Source organism: Xyrauchen texanus, chromosome 9 (assembly GCF_025860055.1).
Source record: "Xyrauchen texanus isolate HMW12.3.18 chromosome 9, RBS_HiC_50CHRs, whole genome shotgun sequence".
NCBI lineage: Eukaryota > Metazoa > Chordata > Actinopteri > Cypriniformes > Catostomidae > Xyrauchen > Xyrauchen texanus.
Window position 1 is genome coordinate 21647819 of NC_068284.1, and position 22568 is coordinate 21670386.

At 39.0% G+C, this 22568-nt stretch overlaps 1 protein-coding gene across 4 annotated transcripts in view; it reads right to left on the reverse strand.

Annotated features, from left to right (window-relative positions):
* The window catches only part of LOC127648571 (thymocyte selection-associated high mobility group box protein TOX-like), an 87522-nt gene extending 79081 nt beyond the window's left edge, over window positions 1-8441 (reverse strand). For 2 of the 4 annotated variants that reach the window (XM_052133211.1, XM_052133209.1), the window contains exon 1: window positions 7972-8441. In XM_052133211.1, the coding sequence (XP_051989171.1) occupies window positions 7972-8070 (99 nt within the window). In that variant the 5' untranslated portion in view covers window positions 8071-8441. The remainder of the gene's footprint in view (window positions 1-7971) is intronic. The other 2 variants (XM_052133213.1, XM_052133212.1) reach the window with 1 other exon arrangement.
* Between the last annotated feature and the right edge of the window lie 14127 nt (window positions 8442-22568).

Genomic DNA, 22568 nt, shown 5'->3' on the forward strand with positions numbered 1-22568 from the left:
CTAACTTACACATCCATGAACAACAGAAAATGCCAATCATTTACAAAGATATCTGCACTCTATAAATATCCAGTGATGCTGGACATGTCACATGGAAAAGAATCAGGAATGCAAAAAGTCACATCCATGATGTGCAGCCTGGAGCTTGTTGTGCTTGGATCTTGACCTGGACACAACATGAGCAAAGATCAAAGCCTAGGTAAATATCTCACATTTATGACAATCCACCCATGTGTGGCCGGCCGGTGTAATGTTGACATAAGCTGTTGATGCAGGAAAAACTCCAGATATCCGTCAGTGGAAGGACATCGCACTTTAAACCCATAGCAGGAGACCGAGCCATTTTGGGAGTTGCAGTACAATGCTTTCAAAAGTATTCAAACATGGAAGTGTTACAGTTGAGTTTGTTAAAAGTATTCTTGTGTCCTGGTTTAATATGTAGACACATAGCGTCTCTGTGGCACTATCAGTCATTACTTTGCATGTTTGATGATCCTGAATAGTAAGTCTGAATTTGAATTTGGGGTTTGAGTACTGCTCTTGATTAACAAAAACAAAAGGCACCGTATTATGTCAGGGTCATCCTGTGACCCTCTGATATCCAGGACCACCAAAGATCTCAGTAATTTCGACTTAATTGAAAATGCCTGTGTCTTAGACACGCACACAGCAGACTTAATATTACGGTGCATGGCCCATGACAGCAATACATATTTGAGATATCTAATTTCTCATCTGTTTTTAATGTAATCTCCTTAAGAAAAGGAATCACATTTGGAATGTATTAACTTTGTCTTACTTTTTTTTCACAAAGAGTCATTTCTGACAACTTAAAGCACACACACACACACGCGCACAAACACACACATGGGGAGGGGGGGGGGGGCTGTCTGGTAAAGCTGTAATGCTAAAACATCTGAAATTTTACAACAATCTTACATAAATCTCATGGGGGGCTACTTTTCTCAATTCTTAACTCGTTTTATTTAGAAGCAATGATTTTTAAATTATGTAGCCTACATTCTGGCCTTCAGTAATTTAAAGATGTGATGCAATCATGTATTGACATACATTTATGTTGTTGTTCATGGCAGATACATTTAACAAATACTTTAACATTTAAAAAAATAATATTTTATTGAAGTTTATTTAAAAATAAATTTTTATCCCCTTTTCTCCCAATTTGGAATGCTCAATTCCCACTACTTAGTAAGTCATCGTGGTGGCATAGTTACTCAATCCTGATGACGGAGGATAAGTCTCAGTTGCCTCCGCTTCTGAGACAGTCAATCCATGCCTCTTATCACATGGCTCGTTGTGCATGACACCACAAAGACCCTGCATGTGGAGGCTCATGCTACTCTCCGTGATCCACACACAACCACGAGGAGGTTGCCCCATGTGACTCTACCCTCCCTAGCATCTGGGCCAATTTGGTTGCTTAGGAGACCTGCTGGAGTCACTCAGCACACACTGGATTCACACTCACAACTCCAGGTGTGGTAATCAGCATCAATACTCGCTGAGCTAGCCAGGTCCCATACAAATACTTTAAAAAAAAATAATTCTCCAATGTCCAATTCCCAATGCACTCTAAGTCCTTGTGGTGGCGTAGTGATTTGCCTGAATCCGGTATCAGTTGCCTCCGCGTCTGAGACTGTCAACCCTCGCATCTTATCAAGTGGCTTGTTGAGCGCATTACCGTAGAGACATAGCGCATGTGCACTAGATCGAACCACATTATAGCGACCACGAGGAGGTTACCCCATGCAACTCTACCCTCCCTAGCAACTGGGCCAATTTGGTTGCTTAGGAGACCTGGCTGGAGTCAATAAACACGCCCTGGCTTTAAACTCTCAACTCCAGGGGTGGTAGTCAGAGTCTTTACTCGCTGAGCTACCCAGGCCCCCAAATACATTACCATAAACAAAAGGGCAGTTCACCCTCAAGCCCATATTAATTTCTCTCTCACATGGAACACAAAAGGAAAATTTAGGCAGAATGTTAGTCACCAATCCTTGTCACTGCATCTTTTTTTTCATTAAATGAAAGTGATTGGTGGCTGAAACTAACATTCACTCTAACATCTCCTTTTGAGTTCCACGGAAGAAAGAAAGTCGTACAGGTCTGAAACAACATGAGTGCGAGTACTGTTGACGGAATTAAATTTTTGGGTGAACTATCCCTTTAAGTGTCAGTTCTCACCATTTACATTAAAAATGGCCGTTTAGTGCTGAAAAAATGCATGGAAAATGTTAACAGATTAAATCTTGAGAGAGAACCTTGCTGCTCAGTTATGATGTATATTGAAAACAGATATGTATATTATATGAGAGAGAGAGAGAGATGTACAGATATATAATATATTTTTATATTATTTATTTTATTAATATATTTTTATTTATATACATTATTACATACTTATTAAATTTGACTGATTCAAATTTCAAACGGCAGAGAAAATACCTTCATACAGCAGATGGAGCTCTAGAGAGATGAGATGTAAAAGGTGTTAAAGCCATTCTCTTCACTCTGCAGAGTAGTTCTGGTAGCAACTTGTCCATATTTTTAAAACCAACATAAAACTTACTCTACATACTAACTTATTGCATGTTCCTGATCTTATTCAGTACATTTACATGCAATTTTTACATTTACATTTATACATTTATGCATTTGGCAGACGCTTTTATCCAAAGCGACTTATAGTGCACGACCCGATTTCAGATAAGCAGTGGAAGATGGATGGATGGATGGATGGATGGACTTACAGTGCACTTATTACAGGGACAATACCCCCGGAGCAATGGTGGTGGCTGTGGGGATCAAACCAGCAACCTTCTGATTAACAGTTATGCAGTTTAGCCCACTACGCCACCACCACTTTTTATAGGTAGCAGCAATTCCACGCATCGATGAAATGGCGCTTCTCACTCGCAACTGATATAAATGCATGTGACATAAGAGGAACAATGCAATACTCTAATGAGTACAAATACACACAGCACAAACACATATTCTGGCAAAATAGTCCATTTTCTATTGCATTAAACCAATTTTATCTATACTTTTCATTCTTAGTATATTTATAATAAGAATTTCTCTCACTTTGTGTAATGTAACTTTACACCATCCAATCTATCCCAGATGTGAAAAAAAGTCATAACCCACATTTTTCTTCTGATTGCATATCCTGTTTCACTCAGAGAAATGTCATATTAGAAAAGTTAAATGGGTTGCGAATGTCAATTTACATTCATTTTAATCAAAAGCTTGAATTTTGATTCATCTTGAGTAAATTTGCAGGTTTTCCGTTGACAAATGACATGTGCAGAGATGTCTGTTTTGTCTCCAGACAAAATGTAAAAAACTACAACTAACTGTGTACTGTGTATAAAATGGTGTCAATAGTAAATCCACTTCCCTTGTTTGCTCACCAACTCTCAATAATTCCAAATTATCAGCTATTATGTGCTGTTGTTTTAAATGTTCAGGCAATTAAATCCTCTTGTATCAGCTTTACTCATACATCAAACACCTTGCAGGTACAAAATAAGGTATATGACACAGGTCCAATTATTTCAACAGAACTTGATCAAATGATTTTCTCCCAATTTGGCATGCACAATTTCCAATGTGCTCCAAATCATCATGGTGGAGCAGTGACTCGCCTCCATCTGGGTGGCGGAGGACGAATCTCATTTGACTCCGCTTCTGAGACAGTCAGCCAACACAACTTACCACGTGGCTGAGGGTGTTACTGGGAAGCGTGTGGAGGCTCATGCTATTCACCGTGGCATCCACGCACTACTCGCCACGTGCCCCATCGAGAGCAAGAAACAACTTATAGCGACCACAAGGAAGGTAACCTACATGACACTACCCACCCTAGCAACCAGGCCAATTCAGTCAGATTTTTGCGATGTCAGACTTTCAGAAATAGATAATGTAATTGTAGCTTAGCTTTGTGTAGGATGTATACATGTGTTAATCACTTTCTCAGTTGACATCCTTCCTTCAAACATTTGATTTGCATTGAGTCATGTATACTCACTGAGCACTTTATTAGGAACACGCCTACTTATTCATGCGATTATCCAGGGCTCCAGACTAAAAATATTACTAAGAAACCATTGGCACCTAAACTGAAACATTCAGGAGCCAAATGGCTGTTTTAGTTGCCACATCACAGAACTGCTCGATTTAGAATGTTGTTCAGAAACAAGATAGAAAGCCAAAGAAAAGAGCTGATAGCTCATTAATTGGGTACTTAATATACAGTATGTACTGTAGGGTTGAGTGCACAAATTTCATACCCTTTTGTCTCATTTTCACACTCCTTTCAGAATTTATACAAATATAAGTGATAAAAGTTATAGTTTGTTTTATTTAGAACTACCCTTCAGAATCTACATAACAGGTATTTACAAGTACTATAATATGCATATAGTAGTGTGTTGCCTTTTTGAGCAACAGTGAATTTTTGCACAGTGCACCTTGTGTAATAGTTGTGTATGAGTCCCTTAATGGTTCTAAGAATCAAATGCTGGATCTCACATCCCAAATAAATTAATTTTTAATATATATATATATACACACACACACACATATAATTGTAAAAAAAAATCTTAGTTTTTCTTTACTGTAACTAGATGGCCCAGACACAAAGACTACAATAGTGCAAATTAATGAAATACCAGATGGAGTTTATTGTACTATTCCAATCACAATCAATAATAACCAGGAGGGGAAGGGGGTACATAACATGGGACTTTTAATTAAAAACATGCCCAAAATATACATGGGACTACTATTTTGAAATGTCTGCTCAGTTTTTCCCCCAGGCTTTCCATCTCATTAACAATTAAAACTATACTATAATTACGTGCAATACACAGCCTAGTCAATTATATTATTTAACATATCCTAGCACTTCTGCATTACATTCCCTTGCACTGAATATAACAGACTTTTATTTTTACATACTATATGTATATTTTTGTATACATATAAATATATTTATATTTATATTCGCTCTATATTTTTATTCTTTTTTTTAATTATTATTTATTGCACTGGAAGCTTCTGTCACAAAGAAAAATTCCTTGTATGTGAAAGCATACTTAGCAATAAAGTTAATTCTGATTCTGATTCAGTTGTGAACTCACTGACGGCTGATTCGCTGAGAAGGTGACTCGAATTCAAACTGCTAACCTGAGCTCCTGAGTTCCAACGAGCTCTTGTCAGTGATTCATTATAAAGACCCGGTTCAAAAGAGTCATTTGTTCACAAATTGGACATCATGGTTCGCACTACGTTTGTTATTGAGTGCAGCCAGCGAGCTCATATCATCAACAGAATGGGTGAAAATGGCACATAACTCACAGGATGATATCTGACAAAACCACATATGAAATCACACATCCCTACACCCATACACCTGACTGTATACTCACATAGACACATAAAGACTGTTGCTAGACTATGCAAAAACTCCCTGTACCTCTATTATAAATGTGCATGTAAAGGTACTGTGCACACAGAGCTGCTTTTACTCCTATTTTAGCATACATAAGCAAAAACTTTTAAATTTGGGCACATATGAGTACAAACCTTGTCTTAAAATTCCTTAAAACCACATCAATGACAGGCTTACATGACAATGAGTTGTGTAGTGTTAACAGCTTGCTTGCATTATCTCATTGGCTGTAAAAACTTCAAGCCTGCAAACACCATTAAGGCAGCGACTCGAACACCAGCTAAAAGTCATTAGGCATGAAATAAATCATTGACTTTGATATAGGTTGGCTTTAGCCGGGTCGTTTTGTTGGTCATTAATGGTCAGGGGCTGCATCTCTGCCGATTTTCATAATCCTAAACAGACTGTAATCCAATCCGACCCTACCCATAATGCCACACTCTCACTCTCTCTCTCTCTCTCTCTCTCTCTCTCTATATATATATCCAAAGCACCCCTCTGAAGCACTTCTGAAGACCACTCTTGACTTCCTCAACAGCATTGAATCTTTTATTAAAACATATATCAGTGGTGCCTCCTCTATTTGAGCACACATTTACCTACCAAGCAGGCCACATGTTATGTACAAAGCAATAAGGATCATACAATATAGTGCAGGAAGTATGGAGCATTAAGTTTAGATAGCTAGTGAGTTCAAATTTGAGGGTTTGCACCCCCCCTCTGCAGGCAGCAATAGCATGAAACATGCACCTTTCACAGCACAAAAAGCATCACACTACACAAACACAGACGTTCCTGCACTTACACATTTTGCTGAACTGCAGAAATCCACAACAAAGTGTACAGCAACTGAATACTTTTAAACCAGCATCTGTCTCCAAAGCAGAGCCATCAACTGGGAGAACTCAACTCCATAACATATGAATAATAAAGACACTGTATATGCACTGTTTGATTTGTATATCTTTCTATACACATCAAATGGAGACCATGCAGACCATGGTCTTCAGGGATCTATGGAGAGCAGTGCAGCAGGTAGGGAGGAAGGTAATCAGATGGGGGCTATGTGCACAGACTGAATCATCCCCACTGGCAGTGTGACCCCCGTTTAGCCACATACCATCAATTTCTATCTATTTGTTCTAGAGATACCACACACCACTGTCACAATCTCACTTGTTTGCTCTGCTGTGTCCCCACCACCAACCCCTTTCTCTCTCACCTAACCCTAGCTCCCTTCCTCCCTCTCTTCTGAATTGCTAAGATGAAACATTTCGAGTGGAGTTGATATAGGCTGACTTGCCTCTGCAGTAAAATTACACTATATAGATTATATCTGAAAACCATTCCCCTCCCTCTTCCTTTCCTCCATACCCCAACCAACCCCTTCTCTCTCTTTCTCTACCGCTCTTTCGCTCTACTGAAAATATTTGATGAACTCAGCAAAGATATTAACAATATACTGCTGCACATCTAACATGTGAAACACTGAAATTATGCCGGTAAAATTGGACTTCCAATGTTGTTGTTGTTTTCCTTGCTTAAATTAGGGCTGTCATAATAGTACCCCCAAAATTTGTGTGACTCATGCATAAAACATTTGCTGTGTATATGACTACACTTAGACATGGATATGAGACCTATGGCAGTGCATCAAGAAGCACTGAAAGGAATAATACAACTCCAACCCCCACTCTGTCACCCCACAGTAACCCTACCCCCTCATTCAAGCAAACACACACACACACACACACACTACTCTCTCTCTCTCTCTCTCTCTCTCTCTCTCTCTCTCTCTCTCTCTCTATCCTTTGCACATGCACTACACACAGTAACAGCACCATCATTAGGAGAGATGGAGGAATACATACCCCACATATCTCTTTTTTTCCTCAGGGAATTGGAGAATAAATTATCCCATTGGTAAAAAAAAAAAAAACACACAAATGTGAGGGTTGATGTGTTCCACAAATTCCTGCACATACATAACCATTTGTTATTTGTTGTTTATGTTATTGTATGTGTGTGAAAAGACAGTTTGCTTATGTCCATGTTGAGTTTGGTGCTGATGAGCAGGTGTACTAAATAAGAAAGCGTGCGCCACTACTAGCTATCAACTTTATTACTGTGATCTTTAATTATTACCATATTATTACGGTCTGCATTGCGTGTTTATGACAACCCCATGTAGCGCATTAAGTGCTATGTAATAGGCACGATTTTAAAATTAAAATGCGTTCCCTGGACCAACTTAACAAAAGATGAAAAAAGGAAATAATAAACATAGTCACCAATTGATACCAATTTGGAAGCATTTTGGGTCTCACGCTCAATCGTTTCTACTTTCAGAGTTACTGTGACAGAGTCCGTTAAGTAGAAACTTTGCTCAAGTCCTAAGCAGTAGTCGTCATTCATGTTCAGCCAAGCACAACGCAAACATTTTATATTAAAACAAACACGCTAATGAAGAACCACACCATTAGAGAATTTACCTTATTGCAATACGGAGAGTCCGAATAGTGCGACTGTCCCAATCGGGAAGGATCTGTTGCTGATGGCGGTGGTGGTTGAGGATAAAATCTCACGTCCATTTCAGTTGAAACATCAATTGGGCCCCGATGCCTTTCCACTAGAAACCGTGTTCCTCGCTTTACTCAGAAATCGCAACGCAAATAAAAGAAGGTGAAAACTGAGGCACTCTATTGCGCCTCACATCCGTTCCGTGGTTTTCACAAAAACTTTTATATGAACCTCTATCTCTAACAATAGTGAGCCACTGGTGAAGAAAGCGCTCAGGATTGAAGAGAACATGCGCATGTGGTGAGAAGGTTGATGTGAGTCTGTGTTGACTGCTGAGAGTAGAGATGTGTATCTTCTTGGTGCAGCTGTAGCTCAGTGTAACTGCTGTATGGAAAGACGCGAGCGCTTTGCCTGTTTTCACACACAATAGACTCGCAAGACACGCGGCTGTGCCTCTGAGCTGCATATAGGGGGCGCTGCAATGTGCGCGCCTACGTCTGGATTTGAATCACTTTGCGTATGATACTGTCTGAACATGGTGACGAAAAGATTCCGTTTAGTTGTGCAATGATCGTCACTGGTCAATAGAAACCTCTTTTTCTCAGGGTTATCTTTCGACACGTTATAATGGATTATATATGGCAGAAAAAAGTTGTCGAAAGGGGTCTACTGACCACACCTACAAAATGTTTAGCCTACCTAAAACTGCTTCATGTGGTAAAATCGAATGAATTAGTTGGTTCAACTCCGCAATATTGTTAAACATCTCTAAATAACCCTGACTAAACCAGCAAAACGAATTATAAGTGTGAGATCAAGTAGAAATATCTCCTTGAAATAATATTCTGGGTAAAATACATGTTAAAGGGATAGTTCACCCAAAAATGTAAATATTCTCATAATTTATTCATCCTCATGCCATCCCAGATGTGTATGACTTTCTTTCATCTGCTGAACACAAGCAAAGATTTATAGGAGAATATATCTGCTCTGTGGGCCCATACAATGCAAGTGAATTGTGACCAGACCTTTCAAGCGCCAAAAATCACATATATAAAAGCATATAAGTAATCCATATGACTCCACTGGTTAAATATATGCCTTCTGAAGCTATACAGTCGATAATACAGTCGAGAAACAGAGCAATTAATTAATGCATTTTTTCTTTACATAAATCACCCCTTTCATTTTCACTTTGTGAATGTTAGAGTGAAAGTGAAGATTTATAGTAAAACTAAAAAAAAAAGGACTTAAATATTACTTAAATAAAATTACTTAAGTAAAACTAGGACTTAAATATCTGTTTCTCACCCAAACCTATCATATCGCTTCTAAACACATATTAAACCACTGGAGTCTTGTGGATTACTTTTATGGTGCCTCTATTTGATTTTTGGAGCTTGAAAGGTCTGGTCACCATTCACTTGTATTGTATGGGCCTACAGAGCTGAGATATTCTTATAAAAATCTTAGTTTGTGTTCAGTAGAAGAAAGAAAGTCATATATATATCTGGGATGGCATGAGGGTGAGTAAATTATGAGAGAATTTTTGTATTTATCGGTGAACTATCTCTTTAAGCTCAAGCAACAACATTTGGGGCATTATGTTGATTTCCACAAAAATGTTATAAATAAGATTATGTGAAGCACTTACAGTGGATGTGAATGTGGTCAATCTGTAAACATTAAAATACTCACTGTTTCAAAAGTATAGCCACAAAATGATAACATTATACGTGAGAAAATTATTTTAGTGTGATAAAATCTCTTTCTAACCTTTTCAGTTTAAAGTTACATCCAATTATACAATTTCATTGTCATGACGACATAACGCTGTAAACCCTGAAACGACCCTAAAAACGTACAAACTTTATATGCCTTTAAAACCTCCCAAATATGAGCCTATTTGTTTTCACAATGGTTATGTTACAGATAATCTACATTCCAAAAAGTTTCAGGAGGTTTATTTTGTTTTACTTTATTTCTAGAAGTTGATGGTGCCTTAAAAAACAAGCCAAACCATTCATTGACTTTGTAAATGTGTTTTTCAGATATAAAGGTAGGGTATGAGAAAATACATCAATAATAGTTCCTCACATTGTTTGTTCCACTGGTCCAGAGCAACATCTCAAATGCCAGGCAATATCAAGAAAAATGTATAATCAATGAAGATGAACCAAGGCATTTCATATTACAGGCAGCTTTAGAAAAAGCTGCTTTTACAGAATTAAAATAGAGAGCTGACAGGCTTCACTACTCACTCCTGGACCTCAGCACACAGTCTATTAACCAGCTCTGTGCACAGGCTTAGGAGATGGGCTTGAGCTTTTCTGGATTCTACTTCTACACTCAGAATTCAAGATGTGCATTCTTTCAGAGGCAGTTTTCATATTCCTGTCTTCTCTCTCTATAAACATTGACTGTTTTAACTGATGGGTTTATTTATCTATCTATCTATCTATCTATCTATCTATCTATCTATCTATCTATCTATCTATCTATCTATCTATCTATCTATCTCTCTCTCTCTCTCTCTCTTTATTTGCCGGGGAACCAGGTTATGAAAGGCTAAGAGAAATACAAAAATATTGCCATGCAGAGCATATCAGGGCATTTCAAGGAGGGAAATGAGCATGTTTTCTACAGACAAATAAAAATGAAGGAGTGCAGAGGAGGGTAGAGGAACAGGGTGCAGGTGATCCTATTTCTTGTCAATTACATTGGAGAAATTGGCATTATTCATAATTTCTTATTGATGATTATGATGATGATGGTGAGTTGATGATGACGATAGAGATGACACTGTGTTCTTGTCTGTATAATGTTTTTGACAACAAATGTACCAAATCCAAATGTATCATTAAAGTAAAAGAAACTCTGCTCTGATTCTGTTTTGATACGGACCCTCTGAGCGCTGAATGCTAGTGCACACAACAGCTCGCTTTTTTGTGGTCAAAGTCGTGTCAGCAGTTTTTTTTTTTCCCCAAAGGCTGTTAATCTCTTAGCAATGTGTGACTGGCAGCCAACAAAACTATCTGGATTCATGACACTGTCAGTCATACAATCTAAGTTTATTATTTTATTATTAAAGAGATGGAATACACAATGCCCTAACTGCTTCCACGAGACAAATGATAAGTATGATTTTGTTTGATCATGGTGGGTGCTATCTGGTGACTTAAACTGTTTTTATACTGACTTTATGATATCCCCTTACCCTACCTCCAAAACTTAGCCTAATTCTCACATATGCCTTTTTTCCATTTTTAGATTTTCATGAAGACATTGTTTAGTAATAAGCAGTTTTCCTTTTTGGGATCATCAACAGGCCTCACAATTTAGGTGATTTCAGGTGATGGTCTCATAAACACTGAAGTTCTGATGAGTACACATACTCTGAAAATGTAGCATGACAAATGTTGTAAACAATTTCAGAGTTGAAGAAATTCAGGAAATCATTAACATTTGAGCTATCCTGACATTTTGTTAAAGAACAATTTGTTGCCCCCATATTGGGTGATTAAATGTACAATGAGTTTTCTATTCCATTAACCTTTGAGTATCAGCTGGCATTTAAAGCATTGTGTTGGTATACCTACTGTGCCATAACACCATGAGAGAGTTCAGAAATAGACTTTTTGCAATTGGTTGACACAGTGTCAATTAATCAAACATAGGACAAGAGTTGACCAATGTAATATATATATATATATATATATATATATATATATATATATATATATATATATATATATATATATAACATTTCTTTTACAGTTTTTACCAATGAATTAAACATTTTCCCTGTATTTCAAAATGAAAGAAAAATGTTATTAAAATGACAAGAATAAGCTGTTTATCGAAATGTGTCACGTGATTTAACAAAAAATTCTGTATAAATGGAAAACATGAAATATCTGTTTTTTAACAGATTTTAAATAACAATTTTAACGAAACTAACCGTAAAAATAAAGTATTCTTTATTGACAAAAGTAACATAATTTTCTCTAATTTAAAAAAAATTGCTTTTGTTATGGCGATATATCACTCTCAAATACATAAAACTACTTTTACTAATACATTTAAAAATGTATAATAGCAAGGACTATATACTAAAAAAAGAAATATTTTGGCATTTTGCATAACTTAACCACTACTTTAAGTTATGCACATAAACTGAAAAACGTAGGTATTGACCATCCTATGAGACAGTTAAAAACTACATTTTACTACAGATTTTGACTTTCACTTAATTTAAATATTAATTTCAATATTTTATTGTTAAATACGTGCATTTCATGTTATAAAACCCTGTGTAAAAATATGTTAACTTAAAATTTTAACAACTTTCACTTCCTTACATTTACTTGACATATAAATCAAGCATAAATGAGCCACTACATTCCCCTATCACTATCATTCCAAAATACAACGTATAACACCAATTCAAAAGGATTTAGCCTGAATGAACAAAATTCATTCAGGCTAAATCCTGTATTGAAAGAATCAATTAACATTTGTATGTGATGTACATTTATTGAAGTACATTAAACATTTTAAAATATTGAGCTGGAACAGACACCTTTATTGTCATGCATATTATTTGGACATAATATCTACTTATTTATTGTACCATATGCGAAACAAAATCGGTTTTCATATAATTAGAGGAGTTTTCTTTTGGAGAAGGAATATACTCCTGTTCAAACACATGCTTTCTCTGAGTGCACACTTTTCCTCTATCAAGATGTTTGTTGCTGTCAGAGTAGATTCAAAAGAAAGACATTTCAAGTTCAATAATAACTTCTGTTATAATGTTTGTTAACAGTGAACTACACAAATATTAAATTGAGATGTATTTACATAAATATCCCTAACAGTACCAGCAAGTTGCTGGTCTAGGTAACAGAAGTAATCTCTTAGCTTATCTTCATTTTAATTATGATATTTTAGGAAATGTAGAATACAAAACAAACAGCAACAGTTATCCAAAGTGTGTTTTGTCTGTCTAAATGATATTATTTTAAATTATGCAGCGTGTGCTTAATGTAAGCAGCTCCTCGGTGTATCGACAGAGGTACAATTTTACATTTAACAAGCATTTTAACGTTGAGGAAATATTGTATAGTGCAGCTAGCCTGTGATACTTTAGATTAAATTATGTTTTTTTTAAGGTTACTGTTGTGTAATTTAACTGATAGACTTATAAACTATTCATTTTTCTCCCCATTCTAAAGAATATTGAGAGTTTAAAGGACTTGTTTGGACTAGTTTTCCACCATAGATTGAACAAGGTGGATGTATTTTGTTGTTCGCATGGTTCTTCTCCTAGCAAGTATGTTGCAATAGGCTATATTTTATGTAAGCATATAGGCAACATTCGTAACAGTATTGAAAGAGTTAACATACACAGTTTTAACAAGGCACGTGCAACCCCTTAGTACACTAGAGCAGAAAGGGGGAAAAAGCATTGCTTTGCCATTTATTTGCTGAAACTTCACTTGGTGCAGAACAATCTGGAATAATATGATGCAATTACATATTGGATGCAATAGTCCTCTCTATGCAAACTGAACTTGTTTAGAATGTTGAATCTTTGTGATAATTGTGCTAAAAACAATCTAGAAGCAGCACATTGTAATGTATGTTAATGTGTTCATGTAAACTTTGTTTAGCCAAGCCAAGCCATGCTCATGTTTATGTTTTGTTTTATAATTAAGTCCTGTTCAGCCAAGTCTAGTTCAAGTCTAGTTCATGTTTAGTTCAGTTTTTTGTTAGAGTTTTTGGATTTCACATTTGATTTAAATAAATTGCACTTGGGTTCATCTTCACGTCTTCAAAATCGGCTTCATCATTATCCTTGCCAGCATCGTTACAGAATACTTGACCGCCCATAATGAACCCAGCAGTTCAACTCCTGCATCTACATCAGGGGAATAGATCCCAGGAGGAATATGTTGGGGACTTCTGCTCTCTGGCCAGCGAGGTTGACTTTAATGAGGTCACCCTCAAAGACTGTTTCCGTATCAGACTGAGTGAGCCAATCTCCTCATTGGTGCCTGGCGTGTTCCCTCATTCTGGTTCACTGTATCGACCTTGCCCTGCAGATTACTGGTTCTGCTTTCACTGTGGGGGACGCAGAAGCTGAGCCAGCAGACGAGTCAGCACCCACGTCTGTCACGGCCATCGAGTCAACGCCCTCGCATGCCACAGCCAACAAGCCAGCGCCCACGCTTGCCACGGCCGACAAGCCAGCACCCATGCCTGCCACGGCCAATGAGCCAACACCAATGTCCACGCCTGCCACGGCCAATGAGCTGCCAGCCTCGTCCATCCCAGAGCCTGCACTGCCAACTTCGGCCTCCCGGAGGAGGAGGAGGAGGAGGAGGGAGGAGAAAGGCTGTTGTTTCCAAGTCTCTGCCCATGATCATGACCACGGAGGTAGTTTCCAAACCTCTGCCCATGTTCACGACCACGGAGGTTGTTTCCAAATCTCTGGCCATGTTCACGACCATGGAGGTGGTTTACAAGTCTCTGGTCATGTTCACGACCCCGGAGGTCATTTCCAAGACTCTGCCCAAGTACATGACTATGGAGGTCATTTCCAAGTCTCTGTCTACACCCACAACCCCAGAGGTCATTCCCGAGTTTATGTCTACGCCCACTACCCCAGAGGTCATTCCTGTGACTTAGTCCATGCCCACGATCACAGAGGTCGTTCCCAAGACTCTGCTCATGTTCACGACCACTGAGGTCTTTTCTTTTTCTTAGTTACGTGCCTCTCACAGGTTCCACCTTCCACAAACCGACTCCCTCACTCGTCCGCTCTTACTACCCTTGACGGCAGGGGCGGTCTGAGGGTACACGGAACTCCCTCAGCTGGATAAGGCTGATGCGGTCACTCCCCTCCAAGGCCTGTAGGTTGACGTCATCTCTGGTGACCAAGGCCTACAACGCCGCTGGACAGGCCACCTCCGCCCTGCACGCTACGGCCCTCCAGCAAGTCCCCAGGCCAAAGTGCTAAGAGATCTGCACTTTGGTATTCTTGGTCCTGAAGTATTGCAGGAACTGCACTCGGTGACTGACCTCGCCCTCCGGGCCACGAAGGTCACAACGCATGCACTCTGACAGGCGATAGCCAACCTTGTGGTCCACGAACACCATCTGTGGCTGAATCTGGTCAAGATGCGGGACCCCGACAAGGCTCGCTTTCTCAATGCCCCCATCTCCCGGATCAGCCACACCATAGAGGGCTTTGCCCAGCAGTTCTCGACGGTAAAGAAACAGAAGGCGGCCATTCAACACATCTTTCCCCGCAGCGGCTCAAGTGCATGGATTTTGTCTGCTCTCAGAGGGAGTCCCCCTGCAGCGATGAAACCCCAGGCAGCTCCACCCAAGCCCAGGCCCAGCTCTCAGGTCCAGCGTAGAGCTCCCCGCTGGAAGAGGACGCCCCCCGTCTCACGGACCACTTCCCGGACACAGAAGGGTCCCAAGCAATCTAGAGATGGGCAACCCAGGAAGAGAGACATCTGCCACGGAGTTGGTATCCAGACCACTCCATTCCCTGGTTTAGGGCCGGGTAGAGAATCTTTTGTCTCCTTTCCTTTGCTTGCCTCACCTCCAACGGGCTGCGGTACCCATGTTGTCGCAAAGGATGCAGTTTCCTCACTCCCTGGGTGACTCAGCCCACAACCACCGTTCTCACGGCGATCAGACACCAAGCACTTCCAGTTGGGCCCCCATGAACATGGACCCTCTGCCTTCACGTGCCCAACTGCACCACACTCGTGCCTCAGGCTGGCAGGTGGTGACGAGTCTAGAGGTCGTCGCTACAGAACCTCCTCCTCAGTCAGTGGGTGGAATCTCGGGAGGTAAACAGATTGACCTGTGCTCTGCTGAAAAAGGTTTATGGGTTAAAGGTTTATAGCAGCTCACCACAATGCAGTGGAAGGTAAATCATTAGGGAAGCACAACCTGATCATCAGGTTCCTTAGAGGCGCCCGGAGACTGAACCCTCACAGGCCATGCTTGTTCTCTTCATGGGATCTCTTGTCCAGCAGACTCTCACGTCATCCTAAGACCCCGGGAGGAAACAGAACCAGCCTTAGCGTTGCTGTGTCTGGTGCATGCTTTGCACACCTATTTGGAGCGCACGCAGAGCTTTAGACACTCTGAGCAGCTCTATGTCTGCTTTGGTGGACAGCGGAAAGGGAACTCTGTCTCCAAACAGAGGCTTGCCAACTGGATCGTGGATGCCATTGCGTTGGCCTCCCAGACCCAGGCCGTGCCCGCCCCTTGCAGGTTTGAGCACAATCTACAAGGAGTGTGGCATCCTCGTGGGCACTGGCCAATGGCACCTCTCTAGCAGACATCTGCAGAGTGGCGGGCTGGGCAACACCCAATACCTTTGCGAGCTTATACAATCTCTGGGTTGAGCCGGTCTCGTCCCGTGTTTTGACAGGTCCGAACACGTAGAATTCAATAATATGGTGACAACAGCATTCCGAGTGTATCGCTTGCTCATAGTGCCTTTCCCCTCCCCTGAGGTGAAGACGTGCGCTCTACTCCCCCAGTTGAGTCCACAAGTCATGGACCCTGGGTGTCCTTCCTCAAAGCCCTCTGTCTCCGAACTCAGTGGAGGAAATTCGCAGCCAGACCCACCGCAGGCACCGACTTGCCTGCGCTAGAATAGGTGCTCCACAGGTGCTGATTATTCCAAAATCTCCGGTGATGTATTCCCCATGCCTACCTTGGGCAGAGCCCCATCTGCCCTCCGGTCGCTGTGTTTGTAGAGCTCCTCCGCGCCAGTTCCATGTGTGGCTGGTTAGCCCATGTGACGTATTTGCCCATGTTAACCTCCCCTGTTGGGCATAATGTGGTCTCTACAGGGTCTTTTTCCCCTGAAAGAATAGGATTGGAAAAGAACGCATTCCCCGATGCGTGTTATAGCGTTAGATGGCCCCAGCCGCATCTAACTCTCTATGGAGAGAATGTGGGGAACTATATGACGTCTCTTGGGGCGTTGGGGAAGGTAACGTGCAGTCTGATGCACCTGCTATTTTCACACGCAACAGCTTGCTTACACCTACATCAGCAGACCACATAACACGTTCAGTGTTGTGCCGTTTTTAAATAGGGACCCCTAGTATCCCTACATCGACACAACGTCGAGTGAGTGACAGTAGGGGAATGTCTCGGTTACTGTCATAACCTCCGTTCCCTGATGGAGGGAAGGAAGCATTGTGTCCCTCTTGCCACAACACTGTACTAAGCTGCTGAAATGGCCAGGACCTTACTCTCGGCTCCTCAGCTCAAAATTTGTCTGAACAGATGCACGCTTCCCTCCTTTTATACCTGTATGTCCGGGGGGAGGGGCATGCAAATTCAGTTTGCCAATTCTCATTGGCCTATTCTCAAAGATAAGAGGCAACCAAGGATCTCAAGAGAGACCCTTAGTGTCACTACATCGACACAACATCTCGTACCCTCTATCAGGGAATGGAGGCAAAGACAGTAACCAGTACGTTCTTTTTAGTTTCACATGGTGTTTAAAATGTGCCGGTCCTAAACGAGATGCAGTGCAAATGGCAAAGACTTTAGTCCAGCATGCGTTTAAATAATGGGAAAACAGAAAAGATTGCAAAGACACATTTGGTGTGAACAGCCCTTAACTCCTCTGTTCACGCATGTCTGAGTGTCCACACAAGTCGAATCACTGTGCTTCATGCACTTCCTGTGCTGCTGAGAGAAGACGCCTCAAGATTCTTCAAAACATGCAGGGTAAATTGTTTTATTCACACATTTCTAAATAATTTAACCTTTTTTGAAACTTAAAGGAACATCTCACCCAAAAATGAAAATTATTTTATTACTTACCCTCACGCCATCCCAGATTTGTATGACTTTCTGCAGATCCGCAGATCACAAATAAATATTTAGAAGAATGTCTCAGCTCTGTAGGTTCATAAAATACAAGTGAATGGGTGTCAGAACTTTGATGGTCCAAAAAGCAGTTAAAAACAGCATAAAAGTAACCCATACAACTCCAGTTGTTAAATCCATATCTTCTGAAGTGATATAACTAGTGTGGGTGAGAAACCAATCAATATTTAAGTCCTTTATTACAAAAAAATCTCCTGTTTCACGTTTCGATCTGAAAGCATGTTTAGTTTCACTTTCACATCTGAAAGTGAAAGTGGAGATTTGTAATAAAAAGTACTTAAATATTGATCCGTTGATCTGTTTATTGTATCTGAATAATTAATTTAACCACTAGAGTCATATAAATAACTTTTATTCTGCCTTCTTTTTTTTTTTTTTTGGAGCTTCAAATTTTTGGTCACATTCATTTGCATTGTATGGACCTACAGAGTTAATATATTCTTCGAAAAATCTTCTTTTGTGTTCTGCAGAAGAAAGAAAGTCGTAAACATCTGGGATGGCATGAGGGGGAGTAAATGAAGAGAGAATTTTCCTTTTTTGGGGAATTATCCTTTTAATGAAGATTATTTATAAAAAACAACAAACAAACAAAAACAAAAACAAAACAAAGCTTTTGTCTTCCATGGAAGAAATGGAACAAGTGAGTAAATAATGATATAATTTTGGTGTGAACTATTCTTTTATGTATGTGTGTATTTTGAAATAGATTTTAATTAATTGTTCTTTCATTTTAATTTCTATTTTTTGCATTTCAGGGCTGAAAATTCAGAAGAGCCAAATGTTCGATATTCACCAGTTGCCCTGTTAACAGCAGTCAGAGAACTCACAGATGCTGCAATTCACTACAATCTGGTCAGAAATGTCATAGTTCTTGAAAGTGAAGTCATCACCCACCTGCCCAGGCTTTTCGGATTTATTTTTAAATATTTTAACTGATTTATTCATTTGATCTGAGTTACCCAAAAGAGTTTTAAAGACAGGTGGCTTTATAAGGTTTTTACGTTGAAGGATGTGCAACACTAATGCAGCTGTAGACAATTTATCCTGTTGCTGTCAAATGTGTGTGTGTGTGTGTGGGGGGTGGGTTCAGTGTTGTGCCTCATGTTTTGTCTTTTTATATTAAATATGTTTACTACATGCAGTTTGCTTGTAGTAAAATTTCCACATTTAATTTAAGGGAACTTAAAAAAAAAAAAAAAAAACAAGGCAGTTGCTAAACATTTTTAAGTAATAGCACATTTCAAGTGGTCTAAAATTATATAGTTTAATTATTAAGTTAACATGGCTTTAAAAAATAAGTTAATACAAAGCATATTCATTATTTCAAAAACATGTTTTTTTATATATGTTTATAATTATAATACATTAATTAATTTGCAGAACTTAACATTTTGAGTTGTGGTTAATTAAAATAAACATTAGTTTTTGCATATTTAGTTTGGACCAAAATAATTTCTTTTAATGTATAGTTTCTGAGAAAAACAAGTTATGCATATTTGAGACTAGTTTTGATACTTGTAAAAGTGAAGGCAATCCGTTGCCTCAGTTGTTTTTTAAGTAGAACTTATATGGGATTAATCTAGACAGGCCCCATTTCTAGCAGTCATCACTACAACACCTTATCCTTGAGTAATCATGCTAAATTGCTAATTAATTTATCACTATTAAATCACTTGCCATTATATCAAACACAACTGGAAGCTATTTAGTTCGTTAAATTAAGCTTAACATTGTCTTTGTGTTTGTTTTTGAGTTGTCACAGTATGCAATAGACTGGCATGTCTTAAGGTCAATATTAGGTCAAAAAAGGCAAAAAAGAAACAGATTTCTCTAGAAACTCATCAGTCAGTCATTGTTTTGAGGAATGAAGGCTATACAATGCTTGAAATTGGCAAAAAACTGAAGATTTCATACAAAGGTGTACAATACAGTCTTCAAAGACAAAGGACAACTGGCTCTAACAAGGACAGAAAGAGATGTGGAAGGCCAGATACAACTAAACAAGACGTTAAGTACATCAGAGTCTCTAGTTTGAGAAATAGACGCCTCAGATGTCCTCAGCTGACAGCTTCATTGAATTCTACCCACTCAACCCCAGTTTCATGTAAAACAGTAAAGAGAAGACTCAGGGGTGCAGCCTTATGGGAAGAATAGCAAAGAAAATGCCACTTTTCAAACAGAAAAACAAAAAGAAAAGGTTAGAGATGGCAAAGAGAAACAGACATTGGACAACAGATAATTGGAAAACAGTGATATGGATCTTAATCCCATTGAGCTTTTGTGGGATCAGCTAGACTGTAAGGTGTGTGAGAAGTGCCCAACAAGACAGCCACATCTATTGCACAGGAAATGTGGGGTGAAATGTCACCTGAGTATCTGGACAAACTAACAGCTAGAATGCCAAGGATCTGCAAAACTGTCATTGCAATTGTGTAATTGGAGTAATTTTTGTAATTGTAATAGTATTTTTTCACATTATGAATGTCCTGACTATACATTGTTATCAGTTGAATGCCACTTTGGTGAATAAAAGTATCAATTTCTTTCCAATTATTCACATTTTCTGGCTGCCAGTGTATACTTAAGCTTTTTTTTATCCTTCTTTTAAAGATAATTATTCTGTGTTTTAGAGGTGTATGACTCTATTCTAACAATTAATATATGTAAAAAGACTTAATGGAATTTCAGGGAGATTTCTTGTAGAATTAAAGTAATAGATGCTAATTATGGTAAAGCTAATTATTAAAATTTCTTTACGTTGTATGATATTATTTTAAGAATTTATTAAGTTTTATCCTCAAATGAGGAAAAAGATGAGGCCTATATTTGGGCAGAGTATTTAAATTGATTGTAGGTTGTGTCCATGGGAAAGTTCCATTGTAGTCGATATGTTATTTCAACCGATGTTCACACAACCAAAAATCAATGGGATTTCACAATGTGAAACATCTAGACTAATCACATCAAATACAACTACCATTGTTAAACAAACTTCTAAACAGCTGAAATTCATTGAAAGTTCACTGAAGTTTGGGGTTTTGTTGTTCATTGAAATGCACTCTAAAGTAAGTATTAAAAATTAGTTTGGATTTGAACTAGCCCAAACAAAGATTTAAATTATTTTTAGAAAGCAAATGAGTATCCAGTCAGTTAATAGGTATAGAGGTAGGTTTTTGGGTGTCAGGAGCATTTATTGTAATTGTATGAGCAATGATTACTCTGATTGCCTATTGTTTTGTCTCTTCTGTATTTGAGAGAGCATGTGCATCTGCTAGAACTGGATACTTGGAATCATAACTTTGGCATCTCCTTTATGTCAACTCCCCATCCCCCACTATATTACCTATTAAGCACATTCAAACAACCCCCTAGCACACACACCCTTCCCCCAATAGAAATGTACATCCTTCCCCATGCACTGTGCAGTTTGATCTACATGAACAATACAGTCACAAATATGTATTTCACACACACACACACTCACAAACACATGTGCACACACACAGAAAAGCAAGCACGCATACGTATTCTACTTGCTATCTTATATAATGTTTCCTAGACACATTTACAGACCTAAGCTCACATACACATAGAAAAACATTTTCGTCAATAAATCATTCAAATAGCACATTCATGATTTCAAGGAACTATTGATTTTTAGACAAATGCTTTTTTTTCTAAACAGTTTTAAAAAATGATCTGTGAGATACAATGTAATGTATAAAAAATATTGGTGCTGCCTGAGAAAAAAGATCTTAACCTTAGAGCCCTGCATCTCGTCTCTAAGGGTTACCCCAAAAAATAAATTCATTACTAATTACTTCTCTAAAATTGTAATTAGATTACTGATTTTACGGATTAGTTAATTGAAAAAGTAATCACATTATGAATTACTTTTACTTTAAGTTACTTTTAAAACAGTTTTCAATGTAAATGAATATTCAGAGTTCAATAAAAGTTAAACTCAGTCGAAAGCATTTGTGGCATAATGTTGATTACCACAAAAATGTATTTAAACGTCTTTCCTTTTCTTTATAAAAGCAAAAATCATGGTTATAGTGAGACACTTACAATGGAAGTGAATGGGCCTGTCACGGTCTGGGTTTTTGTCTTAATCATCGTCACATGTCTGTCTTGTGTTTCATTGTCTGTCTTTGTGTGAGCGCCCGGTTTCGGTTGTGTTCCCTGCCGTGCTTTCTACGGTCCATCTTGTTTCATGTTGGGAGCACAGTGTCTGTATCCTGACTTCCTGTCTGGTTCATGTGTTGGGATCAGGACACTTATGCTCCATATCTGTCTATTATTATGTCATCTTGGCAGCATGCACTCGCATCAATATTATGTCGTGCTCTCGCAAACATGGGTGCACCTCATGTCATGCTCGCGTTGTGTTGTGCGCCCGGGTCGCGAGCTGTCTTCATGTTGTGCTGAGGTTCGGTCACTTTGAACTAAGGTGTTGTGTGTGTGGCCAAACTCTCGCACAAGTGACCTGCCTTGTTTCTGTCGCCTGTTGCGTGCATTGCGTGCCGTTTGCCTCATGATGTACACTCAGTTTTCGTTTAGTGTGAGAATGTGTGGCATCGCTTTGTTTGGTTTTGCTTGCTACACATTCTCTTGTCTTGTTTAT